The following is a 21588-nucleotide window of genomic DNA, read 5'->3' on the forward strand; positions in this document are numbered from 1 at the left end:
CCTCAAAGAGGACACTTGAACAAATGTAAAAAAGTAATTTATATTTATAACTAAAAAAACTATATACCTAAATATATATTTTTAAACATTAACAAAAGCTACCACAAATACTCGAAATCGGTTGACAAACAGAAAAAAAAGAACTTTTGTCATACCTTTTTAATGAATTACAAATACCTACCTGTCAACTGAAGATGGCTATTAAGAAGCTAGGATAGTAAGTAAATAAAAAATGTATACTCTTCATATTATTTATTTCTAAGCACTGTTTATCATCACTAAATTACACGTTTACATATTACAGTTATTAAAACCAACTGAATAAATTAAACATGGCAAGGCCACCAGTGCCGAGGCAAGTCCGTCAGATCAGAAATAACATAATATTGAACAAAGTCCCTAATGCAACTCGATCACAAAAATATTTAAAAAAAAGTGTATGATCAAAATTCTTCATCAATATGAAAAATAAAGATTACATAGAGTGAAAATTATACGTACGTATTATAATATGTATTGCGAAATAAATGTACTTACATATCTTTTTACCAACATTGCAACCCATTCGATTGGTGTATAAATTTTATTTATCACAGAACAATGATACCGTTTTTATAAAATAATATGAGAAAACATCAAAAAATGTAATATAAATTTCATGAAATACTTAAATCATTTACGACGTAATAATTTGATACTTTTGATAAACTGGGTAATCAAAATAGCGAACTTCCACGATATTAATGAATTATGGAATGAGATCATTTAATAGAACTTTACCGTTGTGGTCAGGTACGGAAGTTGGACGAGGTTTTTAATATTATATTTACGGTACAATTATAGTAAACATTTATTCCACAGTCTCTCAAAAGTATCAATTAAACAAATCTGCGTAGATTTCATCAAGCAATATGAATAGTTCTACAACATAGTTTTATTAAATGCAATTTATTTTAATTTCCGAAACACCAACACAATCCGACGATACACAAACTCATACTAAACTAGCCGCCAGTATTATTTTATTTATATTATTCGAGACCAAATTTATAAGAAGAATTCAATTTTTTGACTAGAAAGCTTACACTAATACAGAGAGAGATTCTTTTGTTTTAAATAATACTTGACAAAGGACAGTTTTCCGCCGGTACATAAACTTAATACTAGGCGCTGTTTGTAAATCGATATAACACTAGCCTCGTTATATTTGGGAACTAACTTGAAAATAACAAACGTATAAATGAATCTCGTTTCAGACATATCTGTGGGCTGAAGCTAAAAGGACCAAAGTACGTAAGCAATAAAAAAAAATAAAAAAAATAAAAAGTACGTATTTTTGTATGAAATGCGATTGTAGTGCCAATTTATTTCAAAACGTATTTTATAAAATATAATCATGTGCTAAAAGGTTATTAGTCGATCTTTAAAAAAAGTTACTACATACCTATATATAAAAAAGGCCAATGTGTTCGCGATTTTCATAACGTTTCATTATTGATGGCTCATTGTTCTAATGCTTAAAAATAAAAGTAATGATTATTAATATTGGCATTTTGACCCTATTAGCACCAGACCACATATACTATTATGTATAAAAAACAGTAAACGTCTCTAAATATTTACTTGTAACATAAACATATAATATATAAGCCGTACGAAGATAAGCTAACGAATAACCGAATGTGATGTGCGATGTGATTAACAAAATATAATGATAAAGCAAACTTACAAATAAGATATAACACCCTTAGAATTGAAGTGACTTAACTAAAAAAATTTAGAAAATGATTTTATACTTTGAAATACTTATAAATATGTATTCCATCAGCTTATAAAAATATTTTAAGAAAACTATTTTATACTTTGAAATACTTGTAAATATGTATTCCATCAGCTTATAAAAATATTTTAAGAAAATTGAATTTTATTCATTGAACTACTTATAAATATGTATTCCAACAGTTTATATAATTAAGTTTTTAAAATTAAAAATGTAATTTAAATTTTAGTGAGAAAAGAAGAAAATACACTTTGTCTCTTTTAAATCAAACGCATACCTTAAGCTTTAAGGCTTAAAGTATTAAAATCTAAATTGAAAAATTACTATTTTGACGATGACCAAAAAACAAGATTTTTTGATTAAGCCACTTTCTATCCTAAAGGTGCGATATATCGGCCGAGAAACACTCACACGCCCCGACTACGAACCATCGCTTACCGCCAATACAATTATACGTTTTATAATTTAGAATTACTGTACTAAGTTACAAAAATTTTTACTTTAATGTAGGCTTTGCCTTATTATTGCACTAACATACTTACGTAGTCCATTATTTCACGTTGGTGATATCTTGGAAGTAAATATTGATTATAACAATGATAATACACAACTCTTAGACCGATATACAGTAACAGTGCTTCTTCTTACTCGCAATTTATAAATAAAATCTGTGAGGTTTTTATTTTATACGTACTTATAAAATAGGGTAAACCTTTCATTGGTTAGATTAAATCAAAATTTTAATGACATTGAAGAAAGCACTAGGAATAAAAACCAATTATTTTTTAAGAGATTAAAATATTAGATCTCTATGATTTCGTTCAGATCAAATTTTATAAATAAATAGGAATAAATCATGAAGACGTTGCCAAAAGTTGTACAGTTTACCCTACATTCAATGAAATGCTCATTCAATTATTTTGAATGTAAATCATGGAAATTAATTTAAGCGTAGTAAGTTTATCAGCAAAGAAGCACCTGTCGCATCGAATTCATTACTTCGAACTATTTACATCCACGCACATCGAGACACGACATAACTGACATACCGAAGCACAAACACATCTCAAGTGTTCATTCTCCGGAAACCGTTACGTTCCACCGATCCCCAATTCACAACGCCGACAGGCAACATTAGCTATGACAAACCCGAAATATAGCAGTCTTCAAGATACCTAAAAACCTCATATCTTTCACAGGACAAGACACGGCAATATAATAAAGATATATTCATTTCACTGTCGAATCATTGGACGACCAACTCTTATTACACTACGCGCCCTCAATGAAAACTCCTAAATGTTCCCGCATTCACGCCCACGCCTCGTCCAATGACCGTACGACCGTAGCTTACGTATATAACGCAGTTGCACTACAATACATTCATGTCAAGACTTCGCTCAGACCTACAATTATTACACTTTATCACAGTGTAAATAATGCACTTACAATAGTAATCCGAAGAAACGTAACTACGAACAAATGTAAAAATATAGCTACATACTTGAAAAAAATAAACTTACTCGAAATAAACGTCGACAAAAACAATACAAGGTGTACGGGAACCTATTTACCTATACGTTACATAACCCACAGACACTACCCACTGAGGTTCTCGTCGGATCCCCTCAGTGGGTCGCGATTCCGATGCGGTGGTAGATTCAGCGAAGCACTGCTCTTGCTAGAGCAAGCTTTCGGAAATAATCTCAGATAGAACCCCGTGAGTTCATCTACCCATCCGGAGAAGCTGGAATAACCCCTCGAGGCTACCATCGATTAAGTAAGGACAAAATATACATTACGTAGCAGAGAAAATTAATCATTTAATAACCGAGTATCGCTTTAGCTACAAGCCTTGCGAGGCCGCAATGTAAATCGTACAAAAGACGGAGTCAACGACCGCATTAACAGCGACACAATTATCTCAACAAATGACAGAAGCCAAAACGATGCTCGGATTAAAATCAACCTCTTTATGTTGAGGTAGTGAAAAGGCACTTGTTCCCTTACACTATGTACCGAAAATAACTAACACGAAACCGTAACACATAATAATCATTTATAAACATATAAAGCAGGACATATTCGCAATATAAACGATGAATAAACGCGTTGAACAAATTGATTAATTATAAATTCTAAAATTATGTGCCAGATTGAAATGATTTCGATTGCTACCCCCCCTAACGAATAGTGCATACGAAAAGTGAAAATACAACTAAAGTAAATATGTTTGCTGTGTTTTATTAGTATTTTTATTACATTATGTTTTTTTTAAACTGAAATTAGGTAAATGACATGTACTTGAATGCAGTATTTAAAAGTTAGATTATTATAGAACATTACTATTGGTTTCATTCACACTATAAACTTCTATAGAACTGTAAAAAAGTTTTAAATGACCAAAATTTAATATTCCCATTTGAAAGTTCCACTGACGGTAGTATGAAACCTATTCCTAATATAGTATGATACTGTGTTTTTTTTTATTGAACCATCCTTACGTGTCATGTGATAATTTAAAAATAATTACATACGATATTGAAGAATGTGCGTATGCGTGACTTAAGAGACATAAGGTCGTGTTTATTGAAAAAAAACATTTTTATATAATATGTTTGTACATTTTTCCAAGACTCTTGACTTCATTTGTCGATCACCTGAATTAAAAAATTACGAAAATCATAATGTACTTGAAAACGGTCACATATCTGTGATACATTCGGATCATCCGGAGCCATCCGACCTTATGCCTCTAATGTCGTACTATTAAGAGAGTATTTAACGTGTGCGTGAGTTGTGACGTCACCGTAGCATTCAACCGTCGGCGACGGTCGCGTCCGTGCGCTAGTTGCCGCTAACTATCTTACGGCTCTCCAGTTCGTCCATATTGTTAGAGCTGATACAAATAGAAAATCGATTATTAAAACTTTTGTACTGGTGGTAAGGACCTCTTGTAAGACCGCACGGGTAGGTACTACCACCCCGCCTATTTCTGCCGTGAAGCAGTAACGCGTTTCAGTTTGAAGGGTGAGGCAGCCGTTGTAACTATACTGACACCTTAGAACTTATATCTCAAAGTGGGTGGCGCATTTACGTTGTAGATATCTATGGGCTCCAATAACCACTTAACACTAGGTGGGCTGTGAGCTCGTCCACCCATATAAACAATAAAAAAAAAAACTGCGACGATTTAATCAAGTGTTTTTATTGTCATTATATTATTTCCGACGTTTCGGAATACATACTTATTATATGTTATACTTATACTCACCGCAATTTGTCGTCATTCTTCCACGATGTAACTTGAATGTGTGGCGGCGGCAAATAACTACGCAGCGACTGCACCAACTGAATAGTGTCTAACAGTACTGTAAAAAAATTAATTTAATTAAATAAAAAAATATAATATAAAATAAATAAATATAAATATGAAAATATATATATATATAAAAAAAAAAAAATATTTTTTTAATGAAATTAAATATATTTCGAAATTTTTGGTTTTCATTATTTCATTTTATTAAGAGCCTGTCCGAAACCCGCAATGTATATCAAAAATTGCAGAACACTCACATGTTCCAGGAGACCTTTAATGCCCATCCTCAACTAATTTATTATTATTTTAAATACATAAATCTTACTAAATTCAAAGAAATCTGCAATCGACTACAAACGGTGGACAAGATCACGTCCTATCTTTTGTTAAATGCTTAGAGGAACTCATCAACACTGCTACACTCAAACTTTCCTTTCCAATTTTGGTCGTTTGATTATAATCCACTTTAATTGGAAGGCGCTTCAAACCGCAGCATATCTCTATATTAATACGTGAAGCAAAAACTTTGTACCGCTTTTTACGAAAACTGCGCGGACGAAGGAATATGAAATTTTTCACACTTATAGTTTATATAGAGAAGGAGTGCAGAATGCAATTTTTTTTTAAATTATGGATATAAAATACATTAAATCAATAAATAAAAACATGATACACACTACTATGTATTTGACACACACACACACTGATATAATATAATACTCTTTTGTTTGTTGTTAAAGTCTGTGGTCAAATTGGGAATATATTATTGTTTGTTTGTCTTTAATATTATTTGTCTGTAGTGTAGCTTTGGCGAAATATGTGATTATAGTAGTATAATAAATAGTCTTTGACAATAGAACCATAATAATGTTCAAACTTATAATTTTTATTAATTATAGTCGAATTTCGACTACTGGGGTACTAGCCAAGTAAATGTTGAAGCAACCTGTACGTACTTTTCTGTAGCTGCTCACTCTGTTTCCCGTAGGGCTTGCACATGGCGGGTCTTACACAGGGCCGCATGCGCTGCAGGTTACGTGCGAGCTCGGCGAAGGCGCGCACCACTCGCTCCTGGCCCCCACCACCGCCCCCCGCCCCAGACCCCGCCCCCGCACCCACCGCCGCACCAACACTCGCGCCCGCTCCGCTGCCGCCAGACAGAGACTCTAACGTCTCTAAATTTGCTCTGAAATTCAACAAAGACTATGACGGCAAAACAAAATCGCTAAATATAAATTTCGGGGATTCCCCATGAAGTTATAATATAACGCAAGGTGAAGTTGGTTAAAGTCGAGGAATCAAAATATCCGAAGTCGTCCCGGGGGAGTAAATGGGTGATAGGATTTTAGACCTAAACACCTAAGGTTGGTTCGTTTATTAATTATGTATTCTCTTTCGATTTTTTTGTTATAATTGAGTCGACTATTATCAAAGGCGGCAATCTGACTTTTGGACAATGATTGGTAAATCAGAAAAACGAATTATTGACTTTGTATTCCATTGGCAGTCACAAAACTCTTCGGAACGACATCTTAGATAAATAACAGGTTAACTATTAACCTTTATTTAATGCAGGTTTTGAACCGTATTCTTTGAAGGAAACGATTATATTCAAATAAATCTGTATTGACATATCAATAAAAATTTTTTGTCCAAATGTACAGATTGCCGCCTTTGATAATAGACGACTCAATTATCCTGCTGGTTGTGATTTTAAGATTTAAATTAATGTTAGATGAATCAATTATTATATCAATTTCGTCAACGGTAAAAAATGTTTGGTTCTTGTTATACTTAATAACTTTTTAATTTAGGCATATTGTGCTGTTTGTCCCACTACTACTTTAATATTGTGCTATAAAAAAATACCCCTAAAAAAATATTACATTACATGTACCTCAAGAAGTCAGTGAGTTTGTGTTCATCGGTATAATGATGCTTAGACTTGGAGTCGAGACCCGATTGCGAGGAGCTTGAAGAACGCTGCTGTGAATGAGTGTATTTGTCGATGGATGACTGATGGCCAAGGCTTCTATTCTGATGCTGGAGTAACATTTGTTGATGCTGTGATAACTTCTCCTGAGCACGACGATCACTTTTTTCAGCTGTTAGGTTGGCTACAAAAAGAATTCCTTATTTAAAGAAGTGAACACTTTATCAGTTTATCACATACTGAAATGCAAAAAAAATATCCAATAGTTGTAAATAAGAAATAAATAGGTTCAAAGGGTATCAAAATTTAAAATTTACAAAATATCTTTGATTTATTATAACATTTATGTCTAAGCGGCTAATTTATGATAATAGTTAATGAGCATCCAAACTACTTGCTACTACAATTCATTCTTATAATTTTTTATTGAGCCCCTACTACGCATGAATGCTTAATGTCTTATATAAGCAGAATGTGAAACGTTAATTACACATGCAATTTTTTTTATGATTTTTTATTTATAGCATGGGTCATGTATGTTATTGTTAATGACTTTAAAAATTAGCTCTGCCTCCGGTATTTGGACAGGAATTTATGTATAGACCTTATAGAACCAGCATTTAATCTTACCTATTTCGGCGCTATATAATAATATATAATGCTATAATTATTATTAACACTAATTTTAGAACTAATTCAAACATTCTACTCAAAGTCTACATGAATCGAATACGATTTTTACAGAGCAACTCACTGAGAGCGGCGAGATGCGGCGCGAGCGGTAGTTGGTAGTCCTGCGCGAGTGCGCTTCCACGCAACAACCGCTCTACTGCCTGACTCTCTGATAAGTTAGATGATCCTGAATCTGGCAAAAAGATCTCTTTATCATATCCAAACCTTGAATACTAGTCTTAGTCTAGACGTGTATTGAAATTTTCAAGATAAGCTTGCACATATACAAGTTCCGAACAACAACATTTGGACTGTCAGTCTACCGAGCAATATCACCTGCTCGCTGGAACATCTTCCTTTCATCAGATACCTACATACGAATTTCTGTTATTTAATTTTCATGAATGTTACGAAAGCTGAACAGCACTCATTTATTTAATTCTCAATACTAATGAGGCACTAGCTTGATTAGATCTACAATAATTAAACCTACTTGTATGAGAAATTCCCAGTGTTTTACTAATTTATTCATTTGAATTAGATATTTATGAAAAAGTTATATTAACATGAATCCTTACATTGTGTTAGCATTAAATGAAGCACATTTTTTAAGAATTACTTACCAGGAATATAAGTGGGCTGCTGTGATAAATGTTGCTGTATAGATTTCTGCGTCATTTCTAATTGGTTCTTGTAATATCTACATGCAGGATTAGGGCAGTTCTGCACAACTTCAACAATGAATTCCTTCTCCATACCAAATTGCTCTCTTCCTATAGTATATGACTCTACAACCTGAAATTGGAGTATGGATAAAACGTCAAAGGTGCAGATTTTTGAGGAGATAAAACCCTAAGTCAAACTGCCAGATCTCAAGGTTCTTTTAGTTATTTTTTGGTGTACGCAAAAGAATATCTTAATAAACATTTTTTTGGTTGTTATTCTTATGATCTAGAACATGATAATATAGTGTTGGATATAGCACCTTAATCATTAGTGACCCTGATATCTATGAAATATTCAAAGAAATGAAAATGACATACAAAAGATTGGACCATTCAATTAATTTAAAATCTAACATCATCTTGCCCATTTCTGCCAAAAAAAATTGTCATGCAATATATGTGGCTTTAAAGGGTGGCACAGCCATTATACAAATAAGTGAGACTTTCACATCATTACTCAAGATGGATGGCAGCATTTATGTTCTAATAATTATGGGCTCCAGTAAACACTTAACACCAAGTAATTTCTTTTTTTTATTTTTATTTTCTGAAAGCATATTTGCTTATAGTTATGATTACAGATAACACAAACTAAAGAAATTTAAAAAATATACTATAGAGAGAATAACTAAATATTAGTAGCAACTCAAGAAGTCTAGGCTCACATTGCCTTTACTTCTGATATAATAATTTATTATTATTGCTACCCACCTATCTAGGGTCGACGAGCTCATGGCCCACCTGATTTAAAGTGGTTACCAGAGCCCACCCCCGCCTACCTTGAGACATAAGTTCTAAGGTCCCATTTTAACATGGCTGACCCATCCTTCAAACCAAAATGCATTATTGCTTCACTGCAGAAACAAGCAGAGTGGTGGTACCTACCCGTGCGGACAAACAGTTAGTACCAGTTAGTTACTAAGATGATAATAAAATAAACAGACATGATTAAAGTAAAAGATATTCTGTTAATATTGAAAAATACTCACTGCTCTGACTGTTGCTTCAAGACCTAAATGCAATCCATGTGGACCATTCATGTGCTTTAGCATTACAGCATTAGCAAAATGCTCATATGGGAGAATTATCTTTCCGTTCTCACGAAGAATCAGTCTGCCCTGCGTGTCTAAGCCAACCCTTGATGCCATCATTCTTAAAACAAATAATTTTAGTTAAGAAAATCTAAATAAACACAAATGTTTTTATGAGTTTATATTTATGTTCTATTTCCTAACAGAAACTTCAATTAAATAGACATAAAAATAAATAATACAATCATCATATAAATACCCAGTATTGTTGACATTGGGAGGTGTGTTGCAAGGGTTGAAGTATTTTTTATTACTTAAATGGGTGTACAGGTTCACAACCCCTTTTAGTTTCAAGCAGTTACCAGAGCCTACATCAACAAAATATAAGGTGTCACCCACCTTAAGACATGAGTTCCAAGTCCCAGTTTTATAGTGCAACAACCACCCCATTCTTCAAACCAAAATGTATTACTGCTTAATGGCAGAAATAGTGGAGGTACCTACCCATGCAGATCATAAAGCCCCCTACCAACCAGTAATTGCTCAAATTAGAATTTTCATCAGGTTTAAATTTTATTGTACACTGTTAGTCTTTCATTATTGGTTACATATTTTATTACAAAAATTGATACCTGTTTGTGAGTTTCAAACACTGTCACAGTCAAATCGCTCAATCACTCAACTGGCTACTTATAGCTGGCCTTGATTGGCAAGGTCAGTAGCCAGTGAGACAGTTGGGCCAGTTACAATATATTAGCTAAATAAAAAAATGTTTCAGTTATTTTATACACTTACTGTAAATAAGCTGCACTTGGTAACATGGATGACTCCTTAAGGTCACTGAAACATTGCAGTAATTCGATGCTAGGGCTCCAACCTTTGTTCTGTAGGTAAAGTTGCAACAACATGTATAATTTTTCAGTAACATAGCCCTCAGCACCGTGCGGTGTCGCCGTTGTCGATGAAGTACTTGGCGCCCCACTGGATCCACCCGAACTCTTCGCTAATACACTCTTCATCGTTTCCGCTAAATCCATCTTGTAGATGTCTAAGTATGTCCTCTTTTGGGAATCCTTAGAAGAAAATAAGCAAACAAATAACTTCGCATGGGGAGATCGATAGAATCAAGCATTGCTACGAAGCCATCACAAAAGATTTAAAACGATTTATTTATTTACCAGAATGATAATTGTAACTTTGCTCAAATTTACAATAATAATAGAAACCACAACTAATAACAGAACTTTGATTTATCCATTAAATTTCCCAATTCTTATAAGATTTTAGTTGTATAGCTTTAATTCTTCCCTTTCTTGACGCTGTCTGTAGTCGGGCTGTCACGGTAAGGCAGCTTGACAGTAAAGTGGCTGACAGAAGAAAATCTGTCAGTTTCATCCAGTTACTTCGCGATACAAACTACTGCATTACCTAAAGTTTAAAGCTAGATTTCATACTTCAGTGATTAAAGTACAATTATACATTATAATTGATCTTCGTTTCATTTCGTCGTAGAGAACCAATTATATTTATTCAGTTTACATGTCAAAACGAGTGTTGCTTTTTTGCACTTTGACAGAAAAACGAGCTTATGGCTCAACTGGTTTTAAATGGTAATTGGAATCCTTAGTTAACATAAAGCGTATAACGCCACCCCCTTGAAATCTATATTACATAGGATCTAAGTTTTAATTATATTGTATGACGGCTATCCTAGACCTTCTGGTCAGATCGAACGACTGCTTCACGGTAGAAATCGGCAAAGGTGCGGTACCTACCATGCCGGCTCGGCGGAGGCCCTATCGCCAGCAATTATGTTATTTTTCGGTTTCATGTTTATTACTCGAAAGTATTCCTATTTTGAATCCTGATCACACTAGTCTGAAAAAGGCAAGATAATCCAATCCAGACAGTGCTACTAACAATTTGATTCTGCGTTTGCAAGGTCATTGAAAGCATTAAAAAAGTCAATAGAGAAAATGGTGATTTAAATAGCTATTCACATAATTAAGCTTTATATTAGGCTTAATGTATATTTCCGTGACCATGAAAGCAGTAAAATATACGAAACGCTTAAATAGTGTAGGACTCACGAAATCCCAAAAAAAAAAAATTCCCCGTGTAAATATTATCTCACTCGCATGTCATTAATGTCCTTACATACTGAACGTTGTAAAATATAAATCACTGGCCTTGAGTGGAAAATCTTGTACTCAAAATTATTCAAATTGATTTGCACTCGTATGATAAAAAATGACATGCAAAATTATGTCTACAATGATAATTCATCAAATAGTTTTCATCTCAAATATTCAAAAACAAGAGTAGTCCAAGAGTTTCCAGTACTTCGCAATGTAAGCAATTGCATTGGGCAATAAATAACTTTCAAATCTCGCATGATAAAATAACGCTCTAAAATATAATCTTAGGAAGATTTTCATTGTTCTTGTCTATAATATGAAAGTCATTGACCTATAAACACTTAATACGTGCCCTAACAATATTCTTTCGCATGAATATTTTAAGTTCGGTTATGAATGGTTATCAAGAATCAAATTTAACAATGAAAATATCCGCCACAATTAAAATAATTAATAAATAAAATGATTTAACCTTCTAATCAAAGGTTTTTTAACAGTCAATTGACTTTCAACTACAGTAATCAGCCGAATTGCTAGTTTAAGAAAGTCATAAGCCAAGAAAGATACAATAAACTCGGATCATATAAAACGAAATAAAAACTGTATTGTAGTATGGTATTTTATTTCTTCACCTTTCTTAAAATAATTTCATTTAGTTTTTTTCCATTTCCAATAATTCCATTTCCCTCATCATTTTCATTTTATTCTGTTTCATTTGTTGAAGTGAAAACTTCTTTAGAATCGTTGTGATTTCAAACCGGATGCAACGGAAAAAACGACAGGTAAGAGACACAAATACAAAAATGTGTAGGATGAAGCCAGCAAAGAATTGTTAAGATTTTATATGGAAGAATAAGCAGACTCTTTTTAATATCATCAATTATATTTTTATTCACACAACACAATCTTATTAAGTAGTGAATGTATCCATGGTAAGGAGTCAACATTACTAGTGCGGCGACACGCAGCTAGTGCTATAGTCTCAACACTCCTCCTAAATGATAACTTGGTTTACAGTTATTATTTAATACACAACTATATCTAACTTAACTAAACAAACAGTAAACTAACTAATTATGAATTAGCACAAAAACTTATTAATGCATTTATAAAACTTGTCTGTGCTCAAACTTTTAGTCATAACATCCGCTAAATTTTCATTGGTACAAATATGTTCTATGCTGATCACCTTATTGACAACCAAGTCTTTTATATAATGAAACCGTATGTCAATGTGTTTTGTACGCTTAGAGTTTTCGTAATTCTTGGCCATTGATATTGCACTTTTGTTGTCAACAAATAGCACGGCATTTACATCACAACCTAGGTGCTTACATATGCCTTTTAAATTAACAATTTCCTGTGCTAATGATGAGGCAGCTACGTACTCGCTTTCGGCAGACGATAAAGTTACGCATTGTTGCTTCTTTGAAAACCAAGCAATGGGGTTTTGCCCTTGTAGGATAATACCACCGCTAACACTTTTTCTGTCGCTTCTATCTCCAGCCCAATCGGCATCAGAAAATCCGTATAAATTATTGTCATTTGTCTTTTTAAATAATAATCCTTTTTCTTTTGTTTCTTTCAAATAACGTACTACTCTTTTTCCAGCTTTCCATAATTCTTCGTTCGGTTTATCTAAAAATCTGCTCAGATATGACACTGCAAATGTTAAATCCGGTCTTGTTGTTACAGTAAGATAAATTAAACTTCCTATTAGTTCTCGATACGGTACGTCCAAAACTTCTGTATTGTCCTTTATTTCTATATTGTAATTTCTTTCCATGGGAGTTTTAATTCCGTTACATTCATCCATTTTGAATTTAGTCAATATCTTTTCAATCATTTTAGTTTGTTTCAGTACTAATGTATCTTTATTTCTTTTAACTTCCATTCCGAGAAAGTTCTTCATTTCGCCCATATATTTTGCGTTAAACTCCTCCTTAAGTGCTTTAATAGTATCTTCCCCGTTTCCAATGATTAGGATATCGTCCACGTAAATCAGCATCCAGCAATCTTCTTTGTAATACAAACAGTAATCATATTCTGATCTTTGGAATCCCTTAGATTTCGCAAATTCGTCAATTGTTTCATTCCAACATTTTGGTGATTCAATCAATCCATACAATGCTCTCTTTAGTTTTAATGCTGTATTATTATTTTTTATTTCTAATCCTTGGGGTATTTTGATAAATACATCAGACTTCAATTTTCCATTTAGGAATGCAGTGGGAATGTCTAGCTGAATAATCTTTAAATCATCTTGTACAGCTTTTGATAAGATCATTCTTATGGTTGAATGTCTAGCAACGGGTGCATAAACGCTGTCAAAAATTTCTTTTTTCTTTTGTTGGAAGCCTCTAGCTACCAGTCTTGCCTTTTTTGTTCCATCTTCTTTTTGTTTAAATATCCATTTTGTATCTATGAGCTTTCTTCCATCGGTTATTTCTTGTTCTTCCCACGTTTCTAGTCTTTGGAGTGCATCTAGCTCTTTATTGATTGCGTTTTTCCATTCTGGTTCTTTTATAGCTTCTTCGAAAGTTTCTGGTGCATTTGTACTCAAACATATAACAATGTTAGTTTCATTTATGTTTTCTATATTCGTCTCGTAATCTTTAAGATAAGCAGGAGGATTTATCGTTCTTTTGGGTCTGATTATTGCTTCTTCAATTTGATCAGTGTTCATTTCTGCATCTTTAAATTCATCTTCCTGTTCTACAATATCTTCCTTTTCTTTATTGATTTCTTCTTCTTTGTCTTGAATATACCTTACTTGTTTCACTTCTTCGTTATTTTTGAATTTAATGTCGCTTTCATCAAATCTTACATCTCTGGAAATAACTATTTTATCTTCTTCTGGATCCCATAATCTGTAACCAACAGTTCCATAACCTACCATTCTTGTTCCTTTTGCTCTCTTGGCAAACTTGTCCGGTTTGGGTACTATAGTAGCCCAAGCTTTGGAACCAAATACTCTCAACCTCGATAGGTCGTTTTTACCAAAAAATATTTCGCTGGGTGTCTTGAAGTTTATGGCCCATGATGGCGATCTGTTTAATTGGTAAACTGCACATTGTATCGCTTCGCACCACAGATGTTTTGGCAAATTGGTTTCCGCTAATAGAGTCCTTGTTTTGTCGCATAATGTGCGGTTCATCCGTTCTGATATGCCATTAAGTTGTGGCGTGTACGGTAATGTGTATTCTAAACTAATACCTCTATTTATACAAAAAAAATTCAAACTATTAGCAGTGTACTCTCCACCATTATCGCATCTAATTCTTTTTACTTTATTCCCCGTTTCGTTTTCAATTCTTAATATATAGTTCATCAGTCGTTCTGTTGCTTCAGATTTGCTCTTCAGGGGATACACTACGCAAAAATGAGAGAAATCGTCAATAATTGTCATAAAATATTTTTCACCATTAGGTCCTTGATGTCTGATCGGTCCTGCTATGTCTGTGTGAAGCATCTCGGCTGTCATTTTTGTTCTAGGCTTTGGGATAGGCGTGAATGGGCTTCGGGTGGCTTTGCCCTCCATACAAGGACTACAAATTCTATTAGATACAGGTAAGTTTAGTATATTAAGGCTTTTCCTATTTAAGTGACCTAAACGTTTGTGCCATAGATCTGTCGCATCAGTAACATTACAAACTTCGGACTTACATAATTCGGCTTGTAGCTTATACAACTTTCCTTGCACGGTGCCGCATAAAAATGTATTTTTATTAAATATTTTAACATTGTATTTATTAAAGTTTATGTTAAAACCTGCCTCGACAATCTTTTTCACTGATAATAAATTGTATGAAACATCTTTCACAATTAAAGCATCAATATTAATCGTAGTATTTTGATATTTTACTTTAAGTTTACCTCTTTTACTAGTTGTAATACATTGGCCGTTAGCTACGAATATTTTGACATGTTTATCTAAGTACGTAATATCCGTCATATAATTTTCATATTTTTCATTTATTAAATGCTCCGTACATCCTGAGTCTATAATTAGTTCTATGTTACCGCATTCACCCACATTAGCAATAATATCGCTAGCAATGAAACCTATTCCTTTGTCGTCTCTGCCTGTTGCTGAAGTATGTTGATACGTTGAATTTCGTGAACTTGAATTTCCTCTAAATGAGCGTCCACGCGATCTTGGATAGCTCCGTCCTCGTGTCAATGACTGTCCTCTACTCGGCCCTTGTCCTCGTCCTGATCCTCGGCATTCGAATGATTTGTGTCCACGTTTTCCGCAGGAGTGGCACATGATAAAGGCATTATTCTCATAACTTTCACTATTTCTGTCCATTTTTAACTTTGTCTCCATATCGAGTAGTCTTGCTTTAACAAATTCTATGTTCAGTTATTTCTCGGAAGCCATAGTCTCAATTGATGTAATTACTTGATCGTATATCTTTGGTAGAGAAGACAGCAGATAGCAAATTTGGTCTTCTACTTCGACGTTTACGTTGATTGCCGCTAATTCGCTAAGAATTCCTTCAAATTTTAGGAAATATTGCTGTAAGTTGCTTTCATTATCATAGCGCATTGTTATGAGCTTCCGTTTTAAATAAAATTTGTTACAGACTGTCTTTCGTTCAAATATGGCCTCCAATGACGTTAACATTTCTTTGGTCGTATTCGCATTTTTTACAATGTCAATATATTTGTCGCTCAGACATTGTACCAAAATTGATTTTGCTCGTGAGTCATCTTTATCCGTCGGTTTCTCTTTTAAAAATACATTGCTTAATTGCTTTTCTTCCAGCAGTAATTTCAATCTAAATTTCCAATGACTAAAATTTGAATTTTCAGTCAAAATCGGCAGAAGAGACCCCGCAGTTGTCATCTTTCTTTTTTATAATTTTCGCCGATATTATTTCTCGTGGATCGCAACCCAATATATTTTTATTTACTTACTGCACACGCTCTGCTACCATGTTAAGATTTTATATGGAAGAATAAGCAGACTCTTTTTAATATCATCAATTATATTTTTATTCACACAACACAATCTTATTAAGTAGTGAATGTATCCATGGTAACGAGTCAACATTACTAGTGCGGCGACACGCAGCTAGTGCTATAGTCTCAACAAGAATGAGACAGAAATATACATACTATTTAAATCAGCGCTATCTGTGAGATTTTTTAATACTAACGTGTGTATGAAAGCTCTTGTAGTGAATTTTAATTTAGGATTATACGTGAAATTAAAATATCAATTCACAGAGGGGGCGCTACCTTACAATTATTTATTAATGACAAAATTTTACATATACTTAAGACGTTTAGGATAATTGTATTTTAATTTTGGAAGGTTTCACTTCTACCACGTGTGAATTGCACACATTTTGTTTTTTCTTTTAATGCAATAGTCATGGTTTCGACTTTTCTCATAAAATATTAGGCTGTACTAGTTGCTACGTTGACATATCCAATTGGGAAATCAAAGAAAAAGCAATTTATGTTTCTGTTGCAATGAAGTAGGAAACCTATGGAAATGAAACGTCAACCAAAATTTCGTGCTACTGTGACGTCATCTGGCCACAAAACATGGCGGCTTTAGTGCTGTACAAAAGATTTCAATGTTATCAGGTTTTATCGACGTTCTTGGCTCATTTTATTTTAAATATTGTTGAGTATTATTTATTTGTAGAATTTATACTTTAATGGGAAGTAAGTAGGTATATTGTTATGTGCAAATATGATATGATTTAGATGGGTGAAATCTAAGACAAGTTCGTCCTTCGAATTTGCCAAGTAAACGATATGATGATTTTTAAATGTTGCTACACTGATTTTATAAAGTTGTCGTTTGTCGCAAAACACAAAGATATGGCGTAGTTCAAAGCCATCAGCCCATTTCTAGCATGCTAAATGTTATCATGTTTTGAGTACGTGTTTTTCTTAGACTATTACAATCTATTTTAATTGTTTTGCTGACTCTAAAGTCCGTAACATACTACCGCAGCGCACCCCAAGGAAGGTGCGCCGCACCATTTGAATCACTTTCGCTTGAGAGTGATTCAAATTTTAAACTTATCAAGGGACCGCGTGAAAAAAAAAACACCTACAGAACATTTATTCATTAATTACAAACGTCATTCCTTGTGACTTCCTCTCTAAAATCACTTAATTATTAAATATTTAACAAATTTACAATAGTGTTTTACTCACTGCAGAATAAAACTATTTTATTTAAATAGTTCCGAAGAGATTTTGTCGGTAGCCTTTTTCCCGAAATATCTAAACAGAATGTCTAAATATGTTTTGATGACATATTTTAAAGTGGTATTTATGATTAGTGTCATGATCAATAGATTCCGACCGAAAAATGGATTTTTCGGATGAGGGCTCCATAATGAATTTAAATACATATAGATAATAGTTTTAGGGCATCGACTTTCTTGAGATCCTATAAAATACGTTTTAATTATTATTTTTGTATGTGTTAAGCATGATAAATTATGAAATTTTATATAATCAATCATATTAAATCGATATCAAAGTCAATAAATAATGTACAACCCAAAACAGACCGCCGAACTGACGTGACAATGACATTTGGCGCGCTAAACATGGCGGATTTTCGGCCTCATTAGACGGAGACGGAGATATTTACGTATATTCATGTTTCATTTTATGTACGCACTGAAATACTGTTATATTGTTTTCCTGCGAGTTAAAGTGCTGAGTAAGAACGAGATAGATATATGTTTATGTACGTGCCTTCAAAATGGGTGCTATTTATATAAGCAATTGTACGTATAGAACAATATGTCGTGTCCCTACTATATAGGTCTATGTTCTGTTGCAATTCTGGTATCTCGAGATAAATTATGTGTAGGTATTATCTATGTACATATGAATTTATGTCATTTAAAAGGGCTTTTTGGCGGGAACGCGAGGAGTGAAGTTATGTGATTTGTTTTATTTGTCTATTTAGTGTTTCTTCAGGTTTAAATGCGTAAAAACGGTGGTTTATTAACTGTTTAGTATCTGCGAAAGTGCACAAATGTGGGAAAATCAAACAAAACCGGTGAACGTAGCTTCTCGAAATCCTCCAAAAAGTCTCAGTAAATGACCACCATTTTACTGAGATTACATTTCACACCATCTCATCTCATTTCATTTCATTTCACTTCATATTATCATTTTTCTTAAAACTAAGAATAGTAAATTAAAATAAGACTTGACTTAAAAGTCTTAGTTACCAGGTCATAAAATACCTTAAAAAAATCAGATATGCACATGCAGTTCGCACATGACGAAAAACGTAGAAAATAAAAATATTTAGAATTTCTATAGTAGTTTTAACCATGGACGAGGTAGTTGTTGGTACTTATGAAGGGTTTTTATCTGGCTACTCAATCCTTTCAGTGGAAACAGTAAGTGATTACTAGTGTAAAATACATATATGAAAAGTTGGATTTTTATTAATGAAATTTTCCATATTCTCTTTTACAGGAAAAAAAAATTAAACAAACATTTGCGACCCATTCACACACTGCATCAGTTAGATGCATCTCCATAGCGGGTAAATTTCTTGCATCAGGTGGGACAGATGATAAAGTAGTTATCTTAGACATGAAGACTCGAAAAGAACACACTGTTTTAATGAATCACGATGGCACTGTAAATGCAGTGGCCTTTACAAATAATGGTACTCATTTACTCAGCGGCAGTGATGATGGATCTATTATAGTTACAAGAACTGGCAACTGGCAAATAGAAAAAATATGGAAAAAAGCACATGGAGGTATTTATAAAAATCGGTATTTAAGTATTTTTAAACAATATTACTGGCTCATCGTTACTAAAAACGATTTTATTAAATATAATATGGTTTGCTATAGTTTTATTTTATTTTATTATAGCTTGAAAACGTTGAAGTGTCAAATAAAAAAACAATTGTAATATTCTTTGAGTTTTAAATTGACTAAATAATAATGAAATAATTATATGCCAATTTCTATATTCCAGGTCAGCCTGTTGTAGATATAACAATCCATCCATCTGATAAACTAGCTCTAACTATTGGTGGTGACAAAACATTAAGAACATGGAATTTAGTCAAAGGACGTCCAGCCTTTACAGTGAATTTGGCTAGTAAAGGTGTATTGCTGCCAACAGAAATAAAATTTTCACCAGATGGTACAAGATTCTCCTTAGTTTCACAACAAGCAGTTGATATCTGGACCTTAGAAAAGGCGGGATTAGAAAAACGCATTTCATTTAAATCAAGACCTGCCACAGTACAGTGGATAGATGATAGAAGAATATTAGTAGGTTTAGACAATGGCAATATAGTAAGCTTGACTATATCTAATGCAGATAAAGCAGTAACTTATCAAGGTCATAAGCAAAGGGTTAAGTGCATATATTATGAAAACAGCATGATGTACTCTGCTTCAAGTTCTGGTGAAATAAAAGTTTGGTTTGTGAGTGATTCAAAGCTAAGTGAAATTTGCTCTGTCAATGCTGCCTGCAGAGTTACTTGCATGGCATTGAACAGACAAAACCATCTCATTAAAAAAGAAGAAGCATCTGATAATGAACAAGAAAATACAGAAGCTAACGAAGAGCAGCTCTCTGAAAACTCAAATGATGATGAAGAAATCAGGCCGCCAGAACAAAAAAGAAAAAGAATGCCTGGAGCTTATGTAACAATTAGCTATGATGATAATGAAAATAATAAAGAATTAAACCCACAACCACCAAAAAAGGTCAAAAAACGCAAAAGAAATAAAAAACCTAAAAAAACAAACACATAATAAAGAAAAGAAATATGATAAAAATTTATATTTTAGTTACTCAAGTTCCCATACATTTCAACTTACCACTACAAATTCCCTGAAATCTAGTCAATTGTCATAATAGTTTGCATTCATTGTTATTGACCTTCTATTCTTGGACAAAGTAAATATTCTTTTTCTCCTATCTACGCCGAAAGTTCGGTTTTCCTCCTGCTGTGTTCTTATTCAATTAGTAGTAGTTTATTTTAAAATAAAAAAAATAAACATGTGTGCAATCACACGAGTTAGAAGTGAAACCTTCAAAAATTAAAATATAATTATCCTAAATGTCTAAGTATATGTAAATTTTGTCATTAGTAAATAATTGTAAATCATCTTTTATAGCAGAGTTCCCCAAACTTGTGTCGTAGACCCCTTGCCATGTTTTTCCGTGTTGGGTAGACCCCCTACTTACCTGATATTGATTTCCTGTAAATTTCTAACTGTAGTAAAGTTTAGTGTTAAAAACTTAAGTAAAAACACATGTTAATTTATACATTTATTAATTGTATTTAAATTAAAACTACTCAAAATAAAATTTTGTATCTGTTATGTAAAATATACGTAACATAAAATAAACTATAAATAAAATAACATAAGCAATAAGTCAATATTTTTAGTGAGAAGGATGAACCTGATGCTTTAATAATAAATTATCAACATTTGGCGTCAATTTTGTAAGGGTTAATCTTAAATCTCCTCGACTAATGATGTCTTTATATTATAAGATAGTATGATGTAAGTAAATAGGTACTATCAGTGTATGTGTTGAGATCCACTATCGTGGACCCCAAATTTTTTTTCGCTGACGTAGACCCCTTGCAATTTGTCATAGACCCCTAGGGGTCGGTATAGACCACTTTGGGAATCACTGTTTTATAGTATGAGGTAGCGCCATCTGTGAAACGAATTTTAACGTCACGTATAATCCTAAATTGAAATTCACTACAAGAGGCTTCATACGCATGTTAGTATTAAAAAATCTCATAGATGGCGCTGTATTAAAATTTTTCGACACTTCGTTGCATACCTGCGTGACGTTACATCTGTAAAATTTTTACCCTCATGCGCCTAAAGAAGTTTCACTTCAAAAAAAGGCCAATTGTTTTTTTTTATGAGTAGGAGGGGCTCCGCCCCCTCTCCCCCCGGGCTTCGCCCCTGGTCCCCGGCTCAGTACTCCACGAACCTT

At 33.3% G+C, this 21588-nt stretch overlaps 2 protein-coding genes across 5 annotated transcripts; one reads left to right on the forward strand and one right to left on the reverse strand.

Moving 5' to 3' along the window:
- Window positions 1–237: 237 nt before the first annotated feature.
- LOC114247514 (uncharacterized) lies at window positions 238–10810 on the reverse strand. Of its 4 annotated transcripts, XR_016323796.1 has the most exons (10): window positions 10639–10809; window positions 10256–10533; window positions 9419–9581; window positions 8328–8499; window positions 7787–7897; window positions 6997–7216; window positions 6056–6285; window positions 5055–5151; window positions 3074–4679; window positions 238–3041 (listed from the first exon to the last, which is right to left on the reverse strand). XR_016323796.1 is itself a non-coding variant. In XM_028180498.2 (9 exons), the coding sequence occupies exons 2-9, from the start codon at window positions 10495–10497 to the stop codon at window positions 4628–4630; spliced, it is 1287 nt and encodes a 428-aa protein (XP_028036299.2). In that variant the 5' UTR covers window positions 10498–10533; window positions 10639–10809; the 3' UTR covers window positions 238–4627. The 4 variants fall into 4 exon arrangements, 3 of the variants coding, with proteins under 3 accessions (XP_028036299.2, XP_028036300.2, XP_089587163.1); XM_028180498.2 differs by having other exon boundaries at window positions 238–4679; XM_028180499.2 differs by having other exon boundaries at window positions 238–4679; window positions 10256–10560.
- An 8019-nt stretch (window positions 10811–18829) lies between these two features.
- LOC114247502 (p21-activated protein kinase-interacting protein 1-like) lies at window positions 18830–20402 on the forward strand. The gene is made up of 3 exons (XM_028180487.2): window positions 18830–18992; window positions 19072–19363; window positions 19588–20402. Exons 1-3 carry the CDS (start codon window positions 18924–18926, stop codon window positions 20376–20378), a joined length of 1152 nt encoding a protein of 383 aa, XP_028036288.2. The 5' UTR covers window positions 18830–18923; the 3' UTR covers window positions 20379–20402.
- Window positions 20403–21588: the final 1186 nt, after the last annotated feature.

Source organism: Bombyx mandarina, chromosome 11 (assembly GCF_030267445.1).
Source record: "Bombyx mandarina strain Sakado chromosome 11, ASM3026744v2".
NCBI classification, from domain to species: domain Eukaryota; kingdom Metazoa; phylum Arthropoda; class Insecta; order Lepidoptera; family Bombycidae; genus Bombyx; species Bombyx mandarina.